This window comes from Perca flavescens, chromosome 22, assembly GCF_004354835.1.
Source record: "Perca flavescens isolate YP-PL-M2 chromosome 22, PFLA_1.0, whole genome shotgun sequence".
In the NCBI taxonomy this organism is placed as follows: Eukaryota; Metazoa; Chordata; class Actinopteri; order Perciformes; family Percidae; genus Perca; species Perca flavescens.
The window spans coordinates 5,923,832-5,944,073 of NC_041352.1; the positions used below are offsets into that span (position 1 = coordinate 5,923,832).

General features: G+C 39.4%; 1 protein-coding gene across 3 annotated transcripts in view; it reads left to right on the forward strand.

Moving 5' to 3' along the window:
- Positions 1 to 20,242, forward strand: part of odad2 (outer dynein arm docking complex subunit 2) — a 69,451-nt gene that overhangs the window by 45,345 nt on the left and 3,864 nt on the right. For 2 of the 3 annotated variants that reach the window (XM_028569360.1, XM_028569359.1), the window contains 6 exons: positions 2,009 to 2,163; positions 10,087 to 10,267; positions 10,363 to 10,424; positions 12,734 to 12,848; positions 17,631 to 17,819; positions 18,084 to 18,305. In XM_028569360.1, coding sequence (XP_028425161.1) covers positions 2,009 to 2,163; positions 10,087 to 10,267; positions 10,363 to 10,424; positions 12,734 to 12,848; positions 17,631 to 17,819; positions 18,084 to 18,305 — 924 coding nt within the window. Of the gene's footprint in view, positions 1 to 2,008; positions 2,164 to 10,086; positions 10,268 to 10,362; positions 10,425 to 12,733; positions 12,849 to 16,396; positions 16,453 to 17,630; positions 17,820 to 18,083; positions 18,306 to 20,242 lie in introns of those variants that run through there. The other variant, XM_028569361.1, reaches the window with a different exon arrangement.

The following is a 20,242-nucleotide window of genomic DNA, read 5'->3' on the forward strand; positions in this document are numbered from 1 at the left end:
GACAAAATTATTTTGAACCAGGAGACAAAGCAGGAAAATTACTCGATACATAATACAGAGGGAATCAGCTTCCACTATTTCTGCAGTTAGATCCAATTCTGGAGATGTATTTACAGCAACTGTAGATATTAACAAGATTTTTAAAAAATGTACACTGATCTCTATAGGTCATTATCTGCCTCTACTGATGAAGAAATGTGTTCCTTCATAGAGCCACTAGGGCTTAGCTGATAGACAATCCCCAATAGCTGCTGTTTTCCTTGATGTCGAAAAGGCATTTGACACGGTTAAATGGGCCTATATGTTCAAAATTTTGGAAATGCATTTTTATAAAGTGAATTAAGGTGCTGCATAATCACCCAGAGGCTATGGTGCAAACTAACGGGTTAATTTCTGAATATTTTGCTCTTAGAAGGGGAACAAGACAGTGCTCACCTCTTTCTCCTTTGGCTTAGCCATAGAGCCTTTGGCAGCAGCCATAAGGGGGAGACTAACTTTCCAGGTGTTATGGTAGGAGGTATAGTGCACAAACTTACGCTTAATGCGGATGATATATTACTTTTTGTGTCCGAACCTAGCAGATCAATACCCTGTCTACTCAGGATCATTGACTCTTACTCGAAATTTTGAGGTTATGGGGTAAATTTGTCCAAGTCAGAAGCATCACCTTTAACAGCTCAGTGCCCCGTAACAGCCTTCCAATCAGGTGCATTTCAGTGGCCAAAGCAAGGTATCATATATCTGGGTATCTTATTCCCTCCCCAGTTAAAAGACCTAGTTAAAGTTAATTTGGAACCATTATTTAATAAAATCTCTTGTGATGTTAATAGATGGGCAACTCTCAATCTCTCAATAGCAGGGAAGGTCAATGTTATAAAAATGGTTTGTGTTCCCAAGCTGAATTACCTTATCAAATCTCTCCTCTGAAGGTTCCCCTGTCATATGGTTTGACAGGATAACAAAGACATTTGTGGCTCTTACCCACTGCTAGTACCAGCTCTACTCTACTCTACTCGGCTCGACACGATTTGACTCGGCCGCGGTGCTCCGTCCTCCATTTTCTCCGTTGTTTAAACTGGATCGATATCTAAATACTTCATTAAGTGTTTGGCGGAATCCAAATTTGTGTATTGATAGATCTCCCCTTTTTTAGAAGGATTGGTTGGAAAAGGGAATTGTCACACTCGGGGATCTGTATCTCGGTGGCATATTGAAATCCTTTGAGGATGTGGTACAGCAATTTGGAATGTTTTTTTGATATTTGCAACTTCGCCATCTGTTAGTGGAGATTTTTGGATCCAGTTCTTCAGCCCTGAAGGCACCAGAATGTTTAGAAAAGGTGTCGAAATATGGAAAAGGTCATGAGGCTTATGGGTATTATTCTATGCTCATGGACCTGGCAGATGGAGCCTGGACAGCCCTCAAAAAGACATGGGAAAGGGATCGGAGTATTACACTGGATGATGAGGAGTGGTACAGAATCTGTAGGAATATTAAAACTATGTCACGCAATGTGAGGGTGCGCCTCATTCAGTTTAAGATTATGCATCGCTTCTATTGGACTCCCTCCAGATTGTTTAGACTTGGTCTGAAAGTCACATGAAATTGTTGGAAATGTAAGACAGAGGACACCAATTACTTCATGTCCTATGATCTTGTTATAAGGTCCAGGGTTTTTTGGACTGGGATACATGATAACCTATGTCGGATTGCAGGGACCCAGGTTCCATTCAGCCCAAGATTATTTGTTCTGGAAGATGGGTCTATCCTAAGCGGGATGGATAAGCACATAAGATGCTGGGTCCAAACTAGTTTAATGATAGCCAGAAGGGAGGGGGTGTATATGTTGCAAATGTTATGTTTTGTATTTTGTTAAAAAAATAAATATTGTTAATCACAAGAACAAATCCACAGAATTGGAGAAAAGGACACAGAGATAAATAGTTTTTCTTAGACCTTGTCTCTAGAGGACTTTATGTAGATCTTGACCCTCTCTTTTGCTTTGCAGTGTGCAGAGGACAAACAAACTCGTGACCTGGTACGTAAGTACAGCGGTCTGCAGCCGCTGGTTTTACTGTTGAGCAAGTCGGACAACAAGCAGCTCCTGGCCGCAGCCACCGGAGCCATCTGGAAGTGTTCCATCAGTATGGAGAATGTGGCTAAGTATGCCGGGACTCAGGGTCTCAACTTATTACCTCTCATTAACACACATATACTCTCACACACACACACACACTTAACATACCAGGGATACAGAAACGCATTGCAGCCAGGTCAGTGACAAATAAGGGTTGGGCAGATGAAAAAATGAAAAAACTTTTTTGAAGGCATCCTTGAGTTTCGTTAAAATGTATATTTTGTGTTATTGTACATTTTATTTCATTTGAAATAGGATTTTCACCATTTTTTTTAACAAAGGTAGGACCAAATGGACCTAAAATGTCAAGTGGTGTAACCATAAAGGAATGTTAATATTAAATAATATTTAATATTTCATCCACTACATTGTTTGTGAGTGCACTCATACAAATATAACTATTACCTATTTCCAAATTTCAGCCAAAAATAGATTTTATTAGGATTACTTCTAAATTTAAATTATATTTGTTATTGCAATATCAAGTGGTAGACGTGCTGGAAACATTTGTTTTCTAAATAATCTTGGACAAATTGTGTAAAAAGTCTTAAAAATTTGTTTTCTACAGTGGAGTAGAGTATTACATTTTATCAAACATTAATTTACCTGCACATTATAATTTTTTCAAGAAAAACACTGGTTACCCCATTTGACACAAACCAGTTACACCACCTGACGTGATGCTTGTAAGTGACACTAAACTACTGAACTTGGCGTTTAATTTCATTTCAATGACAAATATTTAAATATATTATAACTCATTAGATTAAATTAAACAACTAACATCTTAACAAATTGTGTGTGAACAGTATTTGTGTGTGAGAAAGAGGTAGCTAGATCGGTGAAAGAGAGAGGGAGAAGCAAGTCTGTTTAGGGTTGTGCATGCCCTTTAACATGTTTACAGGTAAAGAGCTCATATTATGCTTTTTGGGATGTCATAGGTGTACAAAGTGAAAAAGCCCAAAGTCCACCCCAAAGGGACTTACCATCTCCAACAGAAAACACTGTTCACAAACCGCTCCAAACAGCTCTATTGTAGTCCAGCCTTTACTTCAGAGACAAACGTGGTCACTTTGTAACACACGTTCTAATGCTCGCCTAGCTGTTAGCGTGGCACGCCCTCATACTCTGCTTCTGACTGGCTAGTCCTTACCTAGCTACTGCGCATGTGCGACTCCCAACAAAGATGGAATAGAAGTGAGATCTCATTCTGTAGCTAAAACAGAGAGCTAAACACACAGGGTGAAAAGAGGAGCTGCAGCAATGTGCAGTACAACAAAAATATGGTGTTTTTTGAAAATTAAACCATGTTAAACTATTCTGGTACAACCTCTAAATGCAATTATTAACCTGAAAATGAGCATAATATGAGCTCTTTAACTTATTCTGGTGCATTTATCTGAATTCAATTTGATAAAAAAAAAAATTTCAGTGGCATTTTTAATATTTAATTAACCTTTTTATACTTAAATAATCCTTGAATGTTTTAGGTATTTTAAAGCTGCTGTTCTTGTACCACATTAGGGGTCACACTTCAACTGCCTCATTCTATGTTATTAAATTGTTAAGAAATTATTGTAACATTGCAATGGAATGATATGGAAATATTAATTTAAGGGTAAAACTTTTTTTAAACACTAAGGCCTTGCACTATAATGATTTAGCCTAGCCAAGTTAAATAAGCTATCTTAATTAAGTGTTGGATAAATTACCACCACTTTTAAAAAAATTCAAACAAAGAACACATACAAATAGTTCTAAATAGTAATTAAGTTCATATAACCTCTTGGACCAGTAACTGAACTAGTTATATTTGAAAAGATTGGCCAAAAATTGAGAGGCTTGTAATAGGAGTCAAATGGTGTAACTGGTTACACCATTTGACATTTCAATGTAAAATCAAATTAGTCAGGCATTATAATGGACACATATATCAGCATATGGCCTTGGTGTAAATAATCAAAACACTTTTTTTACACTAAATACAAATATTTATTCAAAAGATTTTTTTCTACGTTTTACTTGGGTCATACCATTTGACATGTGAACCAAAGAACTGAACTTAACCTAAAAATGTCTTATTAACTTATATTTATCAGAGAGTTATTAACCTTGTGATGCAGCAGTTATGCCAGAGCCTGTCTATGGAGAGCCTGTTCACTCCCTATCTCACTCCCTATTAGCCCCATTGTACCAACCCGGAATTTTCACGAGAGTGGAAGTTCTCCCCTTATTAGACATTCTCTGGTTATGCTGATCAGGGGTCCTTTTCTCTGATGTAACTTCCTGTCATGTGGTCTTCTTGCTGATTTTAACAAAATGGCACCTTAAATGGTGGTTACACCACTTGACATTTCAGGAAGCTAGCATGACTGACAGGATTCCCTAAATTATTAAAATAAATATAAGCATCATTTTAAAATATATTCTAAATATGTATAATAACCTTTAATTTAGGTTAATGCCCAAGTAGTTAATGGGATCTTTTATTAAGAAATTTGAGCTTTTTAAGCAAGATAAAAATTTTGGTACAAAGTTTTGACGGTTACACCACTTAGACATTTTTGCCATTAATCGCCAATTATTCTCTTAAAATTAATTAAAACCAAACTCTTTAAAATATGGCCTGTAAAAAAGTAGGTATTAATGTAATTTGTTTGTCTTTTTTTTTAAATTAAATGTATTTAAATTTAATTTAACCTTATAGACACAAAGAAATGGGCGTCACGTCATTGACCCAGCCATATCTTTTGGGATGTATGACTATGTGTTTGTAATTAGTAGTAACAGATTAGTATGACTTTGATAAATCAATCAATGTTCATAGGAACAACAATCTAATAAGCCTCAGTGTAAAAGGGTGTTAATAACAAAAATGCATTTCACCCACATGTGCCCATAACTTTTGGAAAAGATGTTTCTTAAGATAATGTGGTTAACAGCAGTGTTGAAGCATGTGAAAACCGAACACCAATAAGGGGTTTAACCGACTTGCGTGCATTATGGCCGTCATGCCATCATCACATATCTTACTTTTATGGAGGGCTCTTATTCATTCAAGACTAGCTTTGTCACTTTTTCCACTCATATGCTGTTGTCATATCTCCCTTTCCTTTACCATTGTTTCTGGTTGAAGTAATTTGTTGTATAAAATGTAAAGTTTTTTTAAGGATTCTATTAGCTCTGATCTTTTATGTGAGTGTTTGCTGCTAGAATTCAGTCTTTTCCACCGTTAACAAAGGCTCAAGTCAATGTGCTGATTTTATAGACTTCAGTGATGTGTTAGTCAAGGCCTGTTATTGACCCAAACGTAGGCATACGGAAAGAATCATCCTTGAAATGCTGATTTTCTAATATCCAAAGACGCAGGCTGACAGAGTCCTTAATCATTTGTCATGTAAGGCAGTGGTTTATTTAAGTGTCATTTAGCCTGATTCCTTCAGCAGTGACATTTCTGGAATGGTTTTTGACTTGTACTTTAGTGTCAGATGAATGAGTAATTTTCCCTCTAAAATAAATAATGCCCAGAGACCGTGCCCTGGCAGCCCCATACATTTCCACTTGCGCTCCCTTGAAAGAATGATTTAGATGTATTTATTTTCTTATACAGTGTGAGGCCGGGCACATAATATATAACCCACATGCAGTAATTCAATAGCTTGGTAACATATTAATCAATTCAAAACCTATTTTCTCCAGTGTAGCCAATAAACTGATAAGACATTGTCTTTTAATATTTTAGTGAGTATTTTTTAAGTTTAAGGCTTTTCGCTGAGGTGAATATACCTTACTTCTGACTCACAAATGCTGTATAGTTCAAATTGCAGTGACATTCTAAAAATAAGAAAAAGGAGCAGTAGCACTCACACTGATCTTTCTTCACTTCATATATCATAACTGACAGAATGATATCCTACATTTAAAGTCTAAGTTAAGTCCTTCCAACTGGAACTCAGTGTCTCCTGCCGCATCGAGTTAAGAGAGGATTCCTTCACAGGAGCAGAAGCATGACAATAACATTCCTGTAAAGCAAGATGGATCAGATCAGATCACTGTCTATTTAACTGATGTCATGAAAGAAAATCATTTGGGGAAATATTATTTATTTAAATGATTATTATCATTGAATGCTTAAAGATACTGGCATGGCTATTACTATTTAGACAGACAGTTCTGTTTTCATGGTACAAAATAAAAAAATGTCATATTAATTAACATACATTTTCTTTTAAAAACAACAAAATTGGCACGGATTGGAACCCAATTGACTGCAGCATAGCGTAATGATAAAATAAGTTAACTCCACTGGCCATGCTTAATGTGGCAGCTTAATACGCCAGTTCAGGCTCTCTGCCATATGTAATGACTTGTCACTGTTGCTATGTAAAATACTTATATTAATACTGATGATAACAATAATAGAAATAATTATAATGATGCCATTAATCACATGTAAACCACATTTAGTGACACTTCATTTACAAACACTAAAAACCACTTTACTTTCCTTCACTCTAAATTTAACACGTCATAAAGGTATCTTAGTAAGAGTGCAATAATATGAATAGAGTTCTCATTTTTTGGTTTCTTTCCTGTGTGTGTTGTGTTTTAATTTTGTTTTTGGACGATGTGGGCAGTTGGGTGTGAGTGAAGGTTGCACTTTGCCCACCCCCTTAAGAAGAAACCAGCATGATGCACAGCAACTGTTTTTAATGCACACTTCAATGTGTAAGTGGATCTGTTTATTCACACTCTCTCAGGCTTATTTGAATCACTTAAAATGTCTAGGTCTGGCAAAAGCCTGGAATATAGTGACCAAGTCATTACTGTCAAAAAGGAAAGGCTGCTAATGGTAACAGGGTTTTAGGGGCATGCGCTTATTTCAGAATGAATCATAGGTGAGTGGTGTACTGAAATGAAAATCATTTTAGAATATTATTCTTGATATATTATTATTTTGCTACAGCAATAATAAGAGGCAGTGTTTTCTCTTTTCTTTCACTAAGTAAATGATCCAATGAAACAGACCTTGTGACCTATTGCAAACATGATTTTTTCTTTTATGTGAGTGATGATTTGTGTGGTCTGGACAGTATACAGGTCGGGGGGACCTCCACTTAAGACAAGTAGTAGCATGTGTTAGCCATTTTCCTGATTAATGATGCATCAAAATGAGAGATGATTGATGCCCCGAAATATAATTACATTTATAACTTAAGTGTGTTTGTTTAAAGACCACATAAGTGTATGTTTTTCGTAGGACTATTACAGAGAGTGCTATACCTGGGCCAAGCTTATATGTACTATGAATACTGAGTACTATGATGCCTTTGTTAAAGTCCTGATGGAAACACTGAAACATTATTTTGTGCAGATTTATGGACAAATCGATATGTGGTCCCTTGAGCCTGTATACTGAGGTGTTATGGACACACAACACTGCTGTAAAAAGCCTTAACAAAAGACTGAGGGAATAACTTTGCAATGGAAAGTCACAACTGCCAAGTCTCAGACTATATTTGCCAGCGCAGTAATGTTTGGGGTCAAGATTGGGTGGTTCGCTTCCAATTACTGACTACCCCACCATCTTACCTCTGTTCCAGCCCTATGATGAGCACACCATAATTGACCCTCCAAATGATACTTCTCTTTCCCTCACAAAGGTTCTGTACTCACCAAAGTTAGTCACTGCTCTGTTGTTTCTTTCAAATGAAATAGATCTGTCTGTTCAATTTTAGGTTGAACAAGCAACTATCTTTCTCTTTTCATGGTCATTGCTAAGCATCTCCCTAACAGCAGTCCCTAACATGTCTTACTTGCACTTGGGCCTTCCTTAAAACACAGCAGCATTTAAGCTTTTCTGCACTTCGTTGAGTGTGACTAGTGTAGAACAATGAGAAAATGAAATGGCACAGAATCAATCATAAAAATCTGCTGCACAGAAGCCCCACTGTGGTTCCTGTGTCTTCTGACAGGCTCTAATAAGCTTCCTCTTGTGTGGAGCCCAGTGTTTGCAGTAGAAGCCGCTTCAGGCAGCCATGTGTAATGCTACTCTTGCCATCACGGAATTACTTTGGCTGGGATTGGTTTCACAAAAATAGGCATGACTTACTGTTCATTTATCAAAAGTTATGTCTGTGATTACAAGATAATTCTACTGTAGTTAACTGCAGATGACACTTCAGTGATGGCATAGGAAAACCATTGTTTTTCTTGATGGTGAATTTTACTAAAGCTAACTTTGGCAGCTCCTCTGTTCATTAGCAGTGTTTTCACTTGCAAGAATAGGCTGTGTGTCGGTGGACCCTGACCAAAACCAAATGACCTTGGACATCTACAATAGCTTACGGACCATGATGCCAGCAACCGTAACTGCGAATAAAAACGTCGTAGAACTTAACTGTACATCAGAGGTTTGTTGAGGTTTTTAGCAACCACATTATATCCCTTTTAAACCTTTACTGTAGTTTACCACTCTATAGCATTGGCAAACAAGGCAAAATCACAGGAAAAGAGGGGGTGAGAGTTTCCAAGCCACAGCAAAGCTTTAGTTATGCAAAATACGTACAAGGGACAACTGTGAGCAGCCGTGGGAAAACTGCCTGTACTGCTGGGTTACAGTAAGAGATCTGTGCCTATGTAGCTGAGGGCACTGTAGCTGCTAGTTGTCACTTAAGGCCCTTTCACACATGCCATCTATCCCTGAAATGTTCAGGAACATTTCCTGCATGGGGGCATGTGAGAATTAAGGCAGGGCAGCAGCAATTTACCATCTCAAGACCTTGTCACATTTTTCAAGAAGTTGCAGGTTTGGACCCAAATGCTCAAGAGGAGACAAGGAGGTAGCAGGACGAGTTCCAATGATTTAACGACTAAAATAAACTTATAGTCCAAGTAAGAAGGCAATAAATAAAAATAAAAAAACAGGGAAAAAAAACAGGAACACTAGGAAACAGCACTAGAAAACAGGCAGAACGTCTTGACACCAATAATACATACTACGATGAACTGACACCAGACAAAGGGAGCACACAGACTAAATACACAAGGAGCTAAGCACAAGACCACAAGACAAGGCCCAGCTGGAGTGGGCAGGGAAGTGGAATAAGGAGGTAAACACTGATTGGGTAACATGACAACGAGGACTGGCAACACAAGGGCAGGCTAAAGAGGTTAGACACAAAACAAGTGTTCAAGGGAAGACCTGCTGGGCAGGGCAACATAAGGTACACACAGCGCAAGAAATACTGTCACAAGTTCTTTAAGAGACCATTTCAGGGAAAATGCCGGTACGACTATGTTCAATTAAATTTTATTTATAGTATCAAATCATAACAAGAGTTATCTCAAGACACTTTACAGATAGAGTAGTTCTAGACCACACTCTATAATTTACCAAGACCCAACAATTACAGTAATTCCCCCAAGCACAAGCATTTAGTGTGACAGTGGCGAGGAAAAACTCTGTTTTAGGAAGAAACCTCAGACAGACCCAGGCTCTTGGTAGGCGGTGTCTGACCGTGCCGGTTGGGGGTGTGATAAACAGTGGCAATAACCGTCACAATAAAGATAATGGAACAGTGACTAGAAATAGTAGTTGTAGTAGTTCATGGCATAGCAGGGCACTGCAGGATGTTACAGGATGTAGCATGGCATAGCAGGACGTAGCAGGATGCAGCAGGACACTGCAGGGCACCGCAGAGCGTTGCAGGGAGTGCAGCAGGACCACAGCGACAGCTGCAACCATGATTGACACCTGCACGTTAGCACGGTCATTGTGAGCATGTTAGCATGCTGACATTAGCCATTACCTCAAAATACTGTAGGCTGTCCCTATGCACGGCCTCAGAGCTAAAAGCACGGCTATAGACCTTTTGTCTTTTTTCTTGTTCATTGATGTAAAACGGTTAGTTAATATGATGCCTGCCCCTCTTCTCCACCCTTAAAAGGTTTCAGGAGTACAAAGCCCTGGAGACCCTGGTTCGCCTGCTGACTGATCAGCCTGAAGAAGTTCTGATAAATGTAGTGGGAGCTCTGGGAGAATTTGCCCTGATACCTGCTAACAAGGCCAACATCCGCAAGTGTGGAGGCATCAAGTCGCTAGTTAACCTGCTCACTGGAACAAACCAGGCAAGTTTTCTTTTGCTGCATACAAGTTTTTTTAAACCATGCTCCTACAATATATTGATTCACGCATGTACTTTTTATTTGTGTTATTTTACCAGGCGCTGCTTGTGAATGTAACCAAGGCAGTTGGAGCCTGTGCTACAGATATGGATAACATGGCGTAAGTCTCTATCTCATCCAGGGCATCCAACCAGCTAACATGGTCTTTATACAGTTTACACAAGGCAAACAGCTCCTTGTGAGGTGTCTCTTAAAATGTCATTAGTGGCTTGCTCACTATCATTACTAAATTACTTACAAAAACATATTTTTGGTTGTGTATTTATGTCATATGTTTTGACAATGGAATGACACCAAGTATCCAAACAGTATCATTAACCTGTCATGGGCTGATGCTTAAATACATTTTTCTTTGAATTTGTAATCATGCAGGTACTTTTCTATTTAATCCCTAGTTTAATGACAGATTTAAAAAGCTTTGTTTATTGTACCTGCTGTGTTAAATATGGTTGTGGTGTAATTCCCAGTGCTTTACTATAGCTTTGTGGTCACTGTCAGGACTTGAGCTGGTCAGGCGAACATACCTAAAGCCCTACCCTGTGCGAGACTGGCTGGGAAAGCGCAGTGAACCACAGTCCAGAGCAGTCTTTGTTCTGTGTTCATTTAACCTCACCCTCAATACTGCAGAACATTGTGGAGCTTCCATCTGTGTCTCATTGCTTTTACAAGGCTGTTATGGACTACAAGACCCTTCTTAATTAGCACTGGACATAAATACAACTCAATGTCTGAGTTTACATTGTTAGTTAGCTGTTAAGGCTACCATATGAGCCTATTTGTTTGGAGGAAAAAAACAAGGGCTTCAATAAAAACACTAACTGTGGTAAACTTCACACAAGAGGAGAAGTGTTTTACGTGGGTTCATCATGTTCTCAATGTTTTCTCACGTTATGTATATTTTGGCCAGACCTTGTAATTTTTCAGCCTTCACACTTAGCTGTAAACAGAAAGTTCTTATTTCAATGGCCGCATGTATGTTGTGTATGTTTTGTGGTGATGGCTTATTTTGAGACATGTATGTGTACAGTAGTTTGCTGAGCAATGATCATAACTCACATTTGATTGTTTCCTGCTCCAACCCAACACGGTTTTTCAGATTCCCAGTAATTAGATGGTATTTGGCTAGCTGACAAATATGATGATGATGTATGCATGATACCACACATTTAGCTACAACATTCTTGTCAGTTAACATGACTTCATTTTACCAACAGAAACGTTTTCTCTAATACCACCTTCTGTTGATCAGTGCAATCATTCTCTCATCATGATTCTGACGCAGGTCATCCATACCTACTGAAAGTCCAAAATAAACACCGATCACTTTCAAGTTTTCCATGAAATACTCATATGTTTGTTTTCATTCTCAACCAGTAGGCAGTGTGTGGTTAATGACATAGCACTTCCTCCAATGAATCCTGTGTAGCTACAAGAGTGAACACACGTTGTTTAATGCCTCAAGGGTTTGTGGTCTCCTCTAATCCATCACTGTCAGCTGCAACTTCATTGCTAATCTGTTTCATACCTGTTTCATGGAAAGACGGAGCTGTTTTGGCGGATGATATGACGCTTCACTTTTGTTTTTGGTCTGGATTTAAGAGGCCCTGCAGACTGGAATCTGATGTTATGATCCCTGTAGACTGATTTATGTGCAAACGGAAGACAGATGGCGCAGGGGACGTCCCTGATGAGTGTTCGCTCGTTGCCAGTCACGGAGATACTGTGATTAGAGAGTGTTTAAGTAATTATGACAGCATTCAATGTCGGCCTTGTTGGTGGAAGCACACATGGGGAACACGTTACATGTTATTTATACTAGACAACGGGTGCACTGTGGCGTAATTCTTTGGGTTCCCAGACCCTGACTGCAGTTTTGACTACAGTCATGTATACGACATGAAATACAGTTCATGCCTAAGTAAACTTCATTCAGATCCTATGAAATATAGAGCGACCTGTCTCTGGCTCTGTTTGATTTGGAAAGAGGTCCTCTTTTTGGCTTTGGTTGAAAAACATACCACCAACACAAAGTGTAAGTTTGTCTCAGTTTCTATTTATAAATCAATGTATGAAGTACTATACACAGATGTATGTGCGCCAACCTCTGGCCCTAGAAAACGCTGAGCTGACAGTGGGTGGGTTTCAGGCCTGGAGAGGAACTGAGAAGAAGAAGTTGTGATTAAAAGCCAATGCCAAAGCCAAAATCGATCAGCACTTTGTTCATACTTAGCTGTAGTCGTGTTGAGCCTGCTGCTGGCCTCGCTGATATAGCCAGAGCTCTGAAAAACAAATGAACAAATGAAATCACAATGTAAAACTTGTTTTGGTCTTGCTCATTATGTCCTTGTCTATTCCTTTCTCTTTTTTTTCTCTCTTCTCACACTACTTTCTGTCTCTCTCTACGTACAGAATCATTGACCAGCTTGATGGAGTCCGCCTGGTATGGTCCTTATTGAAAAACCCCTGTGCAGATGTTCAGTCCAGTGCTGCATGGGCTCTTTGTCCATGCATTAAGAATGCAAAGGTACAGTACAGTGAGATACACGTATCTGCTGCATTAAGAATGCAAAGGTACAGTAGTGAAGTACACTTGTTTTCTGCCTCTGTCCTGTGTCTGTGTGAGTGAAGCACACAAAAGGCACATAGATTGCCTCTAAATCGAAGAGGTCTGCAGAGTTCGTGTCATTTCAGAATTAATGGTTATCCCACTCACAAAACAGAAGCCTGCTTATATCACCATGCTTGTCTCTTAAGCTCTCCCTCTAACCTGCTGCTGCTGGGAGGTTAGCAGGGGCAGATCTGTGTCAGAGAGGGCTTACATGAACCTAGGGCTAATATGAAGCAGAGAAGCCTCCTTGGCACACTGGGATTGGTGAAATGGGAAGCCAGCAGGGAGAAAGAGTGAATAATATCCTGTGACATGGCTTCTGATGTCCCAGCTGAATATCTTCCCTCAACATGCTACTAGTTACAGAGACACACAATCCACACATACAGTAGAGTATATAGGGTACCAGGCAGTTTCTGTGATCCCACTTTTCTAATGAAAACACTGCCCAATGCCTTGCAAAGAAACCCACAACATGGCCATGAATACTACCTATAGAATTTTAGATATAACTACGCATAGAATAAAATAAAAAGTTCAAGGTCCATGAACACGGCACATTTTATTTAAAGAAAACTCCACCAATTTTACACATCAAAGTCTGTATGTATTGGGGAGTACTATTGCATATTTAAAATAATAATAATAATATATATATATATATATATATATATATATATATATATATATATACAGTACAGGCCAAAAGTTTGGACACACCTTCTCATTCAAATGCGTTTCCTTTTATTTTCATGACTATTTACATTGTATATTCTCACTGAAGGCATCAAAACTATGAATGAACACATATGGAATTATGTACTTAACAAAAAAGTGTGAAATAACTGAAAACATGTCTTATATTTTAGATTCTTTAAAATAGCCACCCTTTGCTTTTTTATTAATAAGGGAACTAATTAACCCTGGCAAAGCACACCTGTGAAGTGAAAACCATTTCAGGTGACTACCTCATGAAGCTCATTGAGAGAACACCAAGGGTTTGCAGAGATATCAAAAAAAAGTAAAGGGTGGCTACTTTGAGGAATCTAAAATATAAGACATGTTTTCAGTTATTTCACACTTTTTTGTTAACTACATAATTCCATGTGTTCATTCATGGTTTTGATGCCTTCAATGAGAATCTACAATTTAAATAGTCATGAAAATAAAGAAACGCATTGAATGAGAAGGTGTGTCCAAACTTTTGGCTTGTACTGTATATATACAGTATATATATATATATATATATATATATATATATATATATATATATATATATATATATATATATATATATACAGTATATACGTATTTTGTGTCTCCAGAAGTAGCTTTGTGAAGTCTGATACATGTCAGTGTTGGTTGGGGCTTAAGGCTACAAGTTTGAAAATGAAAAAGATCTTGAAATGTGGATTCAGAAAGAAGTGAGCTTATGTAGCCCACTCCTCATCTCTGCTTGAGGCAAGAGACTCCAAGGTACATTAGCAACTGCTAAAGGTGACCAGATTTCTGAAATGAAAACCTGGGACATTTCCAGTACAGCGCTCAATGTACTATTAAAATATTATCTATGAAAGAAAAAATGGGGACAACTGCGGGTTCATGTATTTTGACCATGGTAACTGTTGTATTGTCCTTTAATAAACTGAGGTGCAGACAGGCTAATAAAATGTGTTACTAACTAATTAACGTACATGAACTCACAAAGTGAAATAACCTTTTCAGAATTTGGGCATTAAATATTTGAATATTAAAAACACTAACGAATGAAATTCGAAAGGTATTATAAGGGAAGATTGACACCTCTAAGGAGTACAATGCTAAATCATTGGAATACTGTTTTAAAACATGAACTCCTTTATGCCATTGTCACAGGCCTAGTCCTACTCGGCAGTGTTATCAGTCAACTCTAATTTCAGTTACGCGTTAACAGGTCTTTGATCCCCTGTGCACTTATATCATTTCCAACTACAAACGTAATGTTGTTCTATTAGATTATCGCTGTGATTAAGGTAAACACCTTGTCATGGGACAATTTAGTTAAGTTTAAACAGATATTTTGGGCCCAGACAGGTGTCTTAGGGCTGAAGCCCTTTTTTTCTGGTTGGAATTTCTCTGGCCCAGAAGTGTAGCGGAAATTATGCATGGCAACCATATGGAGGAAGAGGGGGATGGGGCACCCACTATTGAGCGCTAACAAAGTTTGACAATGTTTGTCTGGACGTCAGTGTGCCAATTTTGAGGGAAATTCGTGAACATGCTTTTTAGGTGATTTTTCAGGGATAGGGGCAATGACAAGAGCTAAATAGTGCTCTCAGCCCATCGAGTTGAGGAACCTGATACAGCAGCTTTGGTGCAGTCGTTATTTAGATAAAAACCCCATGTGGTTTCTGTTAGCAGTTCCATAGTGGATTTATGAGCGAGCCATGGTATAAATGCATCTGCTGGATGCTCCATACAGTACTGCTGCCCCTCCACAGACAGACAGAAGCTGTGCTCTATGCCCCCAGGTCCACAACTTCACAAACTCACACACCATACAATTGCTGTAAAGACTTAGTAGTGAATCATTCAATTAGCTTTTTTTGTCCAATCAAGGAAGTAGAAACCTCCTAGTCACACGTAATGGGGTGTATCATTAATTTGCCTGGACGCAAAGGCACATTTCGATGCTTGATTTATTTTTCCTTTACATTATAGCCATGTATGTTATAGAAGCCTGATTGCTTCAGAGAAGGATTCAGGGCACGTTTCTGCCATTCTGAGCTTGGCTTGCTCCCCTCAGCTTGAGATCACGCACAGCAGATAATGTGTTTTCTATTTCATTTCATCCTGGGTAAGAGGAGGAGAGAGAGAGGACAGCGAGAAAGGCCTTTCCGTATGCAGCCTCATAATGTTGCGGTTTTCAGATCTGGGGGCCTGGCCAGGCCATGAAAGAGATTCTGGCTAGTCTATAGCAGCTGGTGGCTTGAGAGAGCTTCCTCTGTCGCAGGGACTCCTGTCCAGCCGCCATTAGTATTCCTGAGAAAGGGCTTCCTGTGTGTCGGGGGGTCAGCTCCTGGCCCCGGCACCTCCCTCCCTACCCTGCACTGCACACATGGCTCATCCTCTGGCACAGCATCACAGGGTCCATACACCGCACCCTGGCCTGATCTCAGATGTGAGCTCTCTGTTAGAGAAAACACGACAGTGCATCCAGCTCTCCCAAAGTAGCGGTACACTAAAACATCCACTGCTTTTCGTCAGTTCTGAATTTAATGAAATCCTTTAATTTATAAAATGAAGAACAACCATACAGTGCAGTGCACATAATAAATTATGTGATTACTGTACTTTACAGTGTTATGCTGAGCCATACATCAACTCTGGACATGTAGTTTGACAGTGAAAAGGACTCAAATTAAGCATGCTCTGTGATTTGCATCCATAATTGTATGCTTTTGATTTCTGTTCTATTTTCAAAGCACTCAACATTACAGACTCGGCCACCTTGATGTATTCTTCCATGGCTGGCGATACGGTGAGTTATGATTTTAAACAGCGGCCTGATGTGCCAAGCCATACTGAACCCAGTGTCTCTGCCAGCTATTCCGCTGTGGTTCTCTCAGCACTCTCTACCAGCCTGTCGGTTTGGTAGACATTGCCCCATAAGTGGCTAAGAGTCCTGTGGTACTAGCTGGTGCCATCAACTCAAATCATGAAGCATTGAGTCTACACTGTGTGTGTCAGTCTGTGGCAACATTTTTAAATGTCACCTCTAAGCTCTAGATTCTGTGTCATCTTAATTATGACATGTTAGGGTGACAGTAGGAGAGATTGACAAAGATTTCAAATTCGTGCTTGTACAGTTCTACTGTAGGAGAGGGTGTTATTTTTTTTGAAAGCATCTGTTTTACACAGATAAATATAGTTCTATTGGTTGGTTTGCACTAATGGGACTTTGATTGTTGCCTGATGAAAATACTTTTTGTACTTTTCATACCTGCAAACTAGTCGCTTTTCGGCGTAAATCGCCATTTTGATGGGAAAATGTCATCCACGTGAATTGTGTAGATCCGAAGAATTTTATCTGGGGATCCATAAGGGAGTTTCAAAAACCTACTGTGGTCATAATAAAACATCTTTGGTGATACGTAACGCGAGTCATTTGGCCAATCACAATCCACACATACAGTAGAGTGCTGTTATCTGCCAACAATATAATTGTTTTTTGCTAACGTTGTTATTAACATGTTTAACATTAACGTTATAATAGAAAGCAAGCTTGTTGGCTAGTTGGCTTGTCGGCTAGTTGGCTTGTCAGCAAATTGTGTTGTTAGCCTCTAATGTTAGTTCAATATTAGTATTGTTATCTGATTTTTAATCTATATATTGTCATGAGATATGAGCAAAATGAAAACGAACACATAATGAAACCAGACCCATTGGTGTCTGGTTTAACGTTAATGAGTAGGGTTGGGTACCGAGACCCAGTGCTAATACACTTGGCATCAGGTAATATATATGTATAAAATGTGTCACCTTTTTCAGCCCTTCTGAGTTTGCAGGTATGTTATTTAGTGTCCTTTGTTTTATCTGCCTTGCTCAAATGCCCGTCTGCCTCTCCTCTTTCGGCACTCATTACAATTTCTCCCTCTTCATTATCCTCCGTGTTCATTTTTACAGAGCACCAGCTAATAACAGATTCTTTGACTATAGGATGCAGGGGAAATGGTGCGCTCCCTCGTCGGTGGATTGGAACTGATTGTTAATTTGCTGAAGTCAACAAACAACGAGGTGCTGGCAAGCATTTGCGCCGCCATCGCCAAAATAGCCAAAGACAAGGAGAATCTGGCAGTCCTTACTGATCACGGGGTAGTCCCATTGCTGGCCAAGTTGACTAACACGGTAAGAACACCTCATTGCTGAAGACAAACAACAAGGTTTTACTATTCAACAACACTGCAGTTATTGTCAATATTCATAAATGTCTTTACAATGGATTTTAGTTGACCTATTCCTACTCTATGGAGCATAAAACCCAGCTAATGAAAAGAACATAGTTAGATTTTTGCCAAGAGTCTCTTGCAGAGCTGTAGTAGAGCTTGTTATTCTCTACATTGTAAAGACTGGTCTCTGAGGACCAAAAGCATCCTGTTCTCCTCTCCACAGACTGATGACAGGCTCCGTCGCCACCTGGCTGAGGCCGTTGGCCACTGCTGCATGTGGGGCAGCAACAGGGCATCTTTCGGTGATGCTGGGGCCGTGGCCCCCCTGGTGCGTTACCTCAAGTCAAAAGACGAGGCAGTCCACCAGAGCACAGCTATGGCCCTGTACCAGCTGTCCAAGAACCCCAACAATTGCATCGCCATGCACGAGAAAGGAGTGGTCAAGGTCAGTGGTAGTGCTGCTGAAGCTGGATTTATGACTCCTTACTTCAATTTTTGTTGTAGCTAATTTTCAAAGTAGTCATTTCTTTAGTTTATTTGGTGCTTTTGAGACTAAATCTGGCATAATTACATTGAGGAAAATGTGCTTGGCCTCCCATCACTCTTGTTTAAGCGATGTGTGAAAAACACTGAGTAATAAACTTTGAAAAGCTGTGACTATTTTCAGAGCCTTTGACCAACGGAGCAGAAACAAAGTGTGTTTTATTCGGTGGCGGAAATATGATTCCACTTTCTAGCCGTCATGGGAATTCAGAAAAGCAAACAGCTCAGTGTGTGCGCATTGCCATTTCTCCGGTAGACCCTAGATGCCATTACAGCTCAAGTCAAAGGGCTGTAGCTGGGGGTAACTGTTGCTAAGGGCTGTTCCTGGACATCATGGTAGAATGCAGCAGTGATATGGCTCAGGCCAAAAAGTGGGGTCAGAGCTGTTCAAAGCTAAAAGAGAACAAGGTTGTTTTTTTGACTCTGTAAAGCTACATCCGCCTGCTTTCTTCATCATTGAGTTGTGTAATGCTCTTCCAAAAAGAAACACGCATTGTTTTGTCTAACATTTGAGCCTGTCGGGCTGTTTCCATGCTGAGCTCCATAGACTGTTTATGTTGGTCTCTGACAGTGATGTAGAGATTTTATGTTAAGATTACGCTGTAATTGATGTCTTGTCACAGATGATCATGTACCCATATTTTAGCATTTTGGGAAAACATTGCTATCTTATTCTCTAATTCAATCATGTTTCACATAGGAGGACTTTCACATGAGAAATCTTTTTGTGGCCACAGTGAGTTAAAGCTATCCCCCCCTCCCTAAATAACAACTGCAATAGAAATTATGAAGTGGTTATGCCATTGCAGCCAAATATTTTTTTTCCCATGTTCATTAAATGGCTTGATCTGCTGTTACAGTGTATGTGGTTCAACACCAGCCATAATTGGTAGCTGGACGGAACATTGGGTGCTCCAAAAAAGTGATGTCCAATTTGCAAAGCTGAATGCTTTTTGTAGTTTGAGCCACGACGAAAACTGGACATGCCCACTTTTTAGCTCTCTGTGTGTGTGTGTGTGTGTGTGTGTGTGTGTGTGTGTGTGTGTGTCTATATTTAAAATTCTAGTTTGAGTTTTTGTGTATGGGCGTGTGTGCAAATGCAAGACATACCACCCTTTTTTTCTCTGTGTTTGCCCTTATTAATGTACCAGTTAAGAGTTGCAACACTACTCCATAATGTATTTTGGGACTTTTAAAGAGCTTAATAACCAAAGGCCACGTGACTTCACCAGAATTGCATTTGTTCCTAATCTCCGACATGGAAACACAACACAGGCAGCCTCATTGTTCAGTCTGACCTCGGTCTCAGCCAGTCTGGGAGGGAGGCTGATACTTACCTGCCTGACCCCGGAGGAAACATTACAGTGGGAGAGCTTGTCAATCTCCTCGATTCAGTGTGCACTGTAATGTTCTGCTTCATGATATACAGGTAGGGAGAATGTGTTAAAACAACATCCCCAATAGTTGTGAATAGGTTGGAGAGGGTTTATCGAGGATTGATACAGCGCCCTGTATCTAATTTACAGCCCTGTGTAAAATTCTGGACTGCCTATTTTATTATTGCAACCATATTTCTTTGCCACTGAGAAGCTCTCAAAACAAGTTCACCCACGTGTAGTATACAAGCACAGGTCTCTCTTACTCCAAAGTTGGTTTAGAAAGTTTGATTTTCTCTCTAGCCCACTTAATGGTGAATGGCCCGGCCCTTTAGATTCACAAGGGAAATAAGGCATTGAAAAGAAAGTATTTCACACTGGAAAACACATTAGTGGCCTGTCTTTGTCTTTTACCCCTTCCAAAGCCTTCACATTTGGTCCAGACTCCAGAATCAATTAAAAT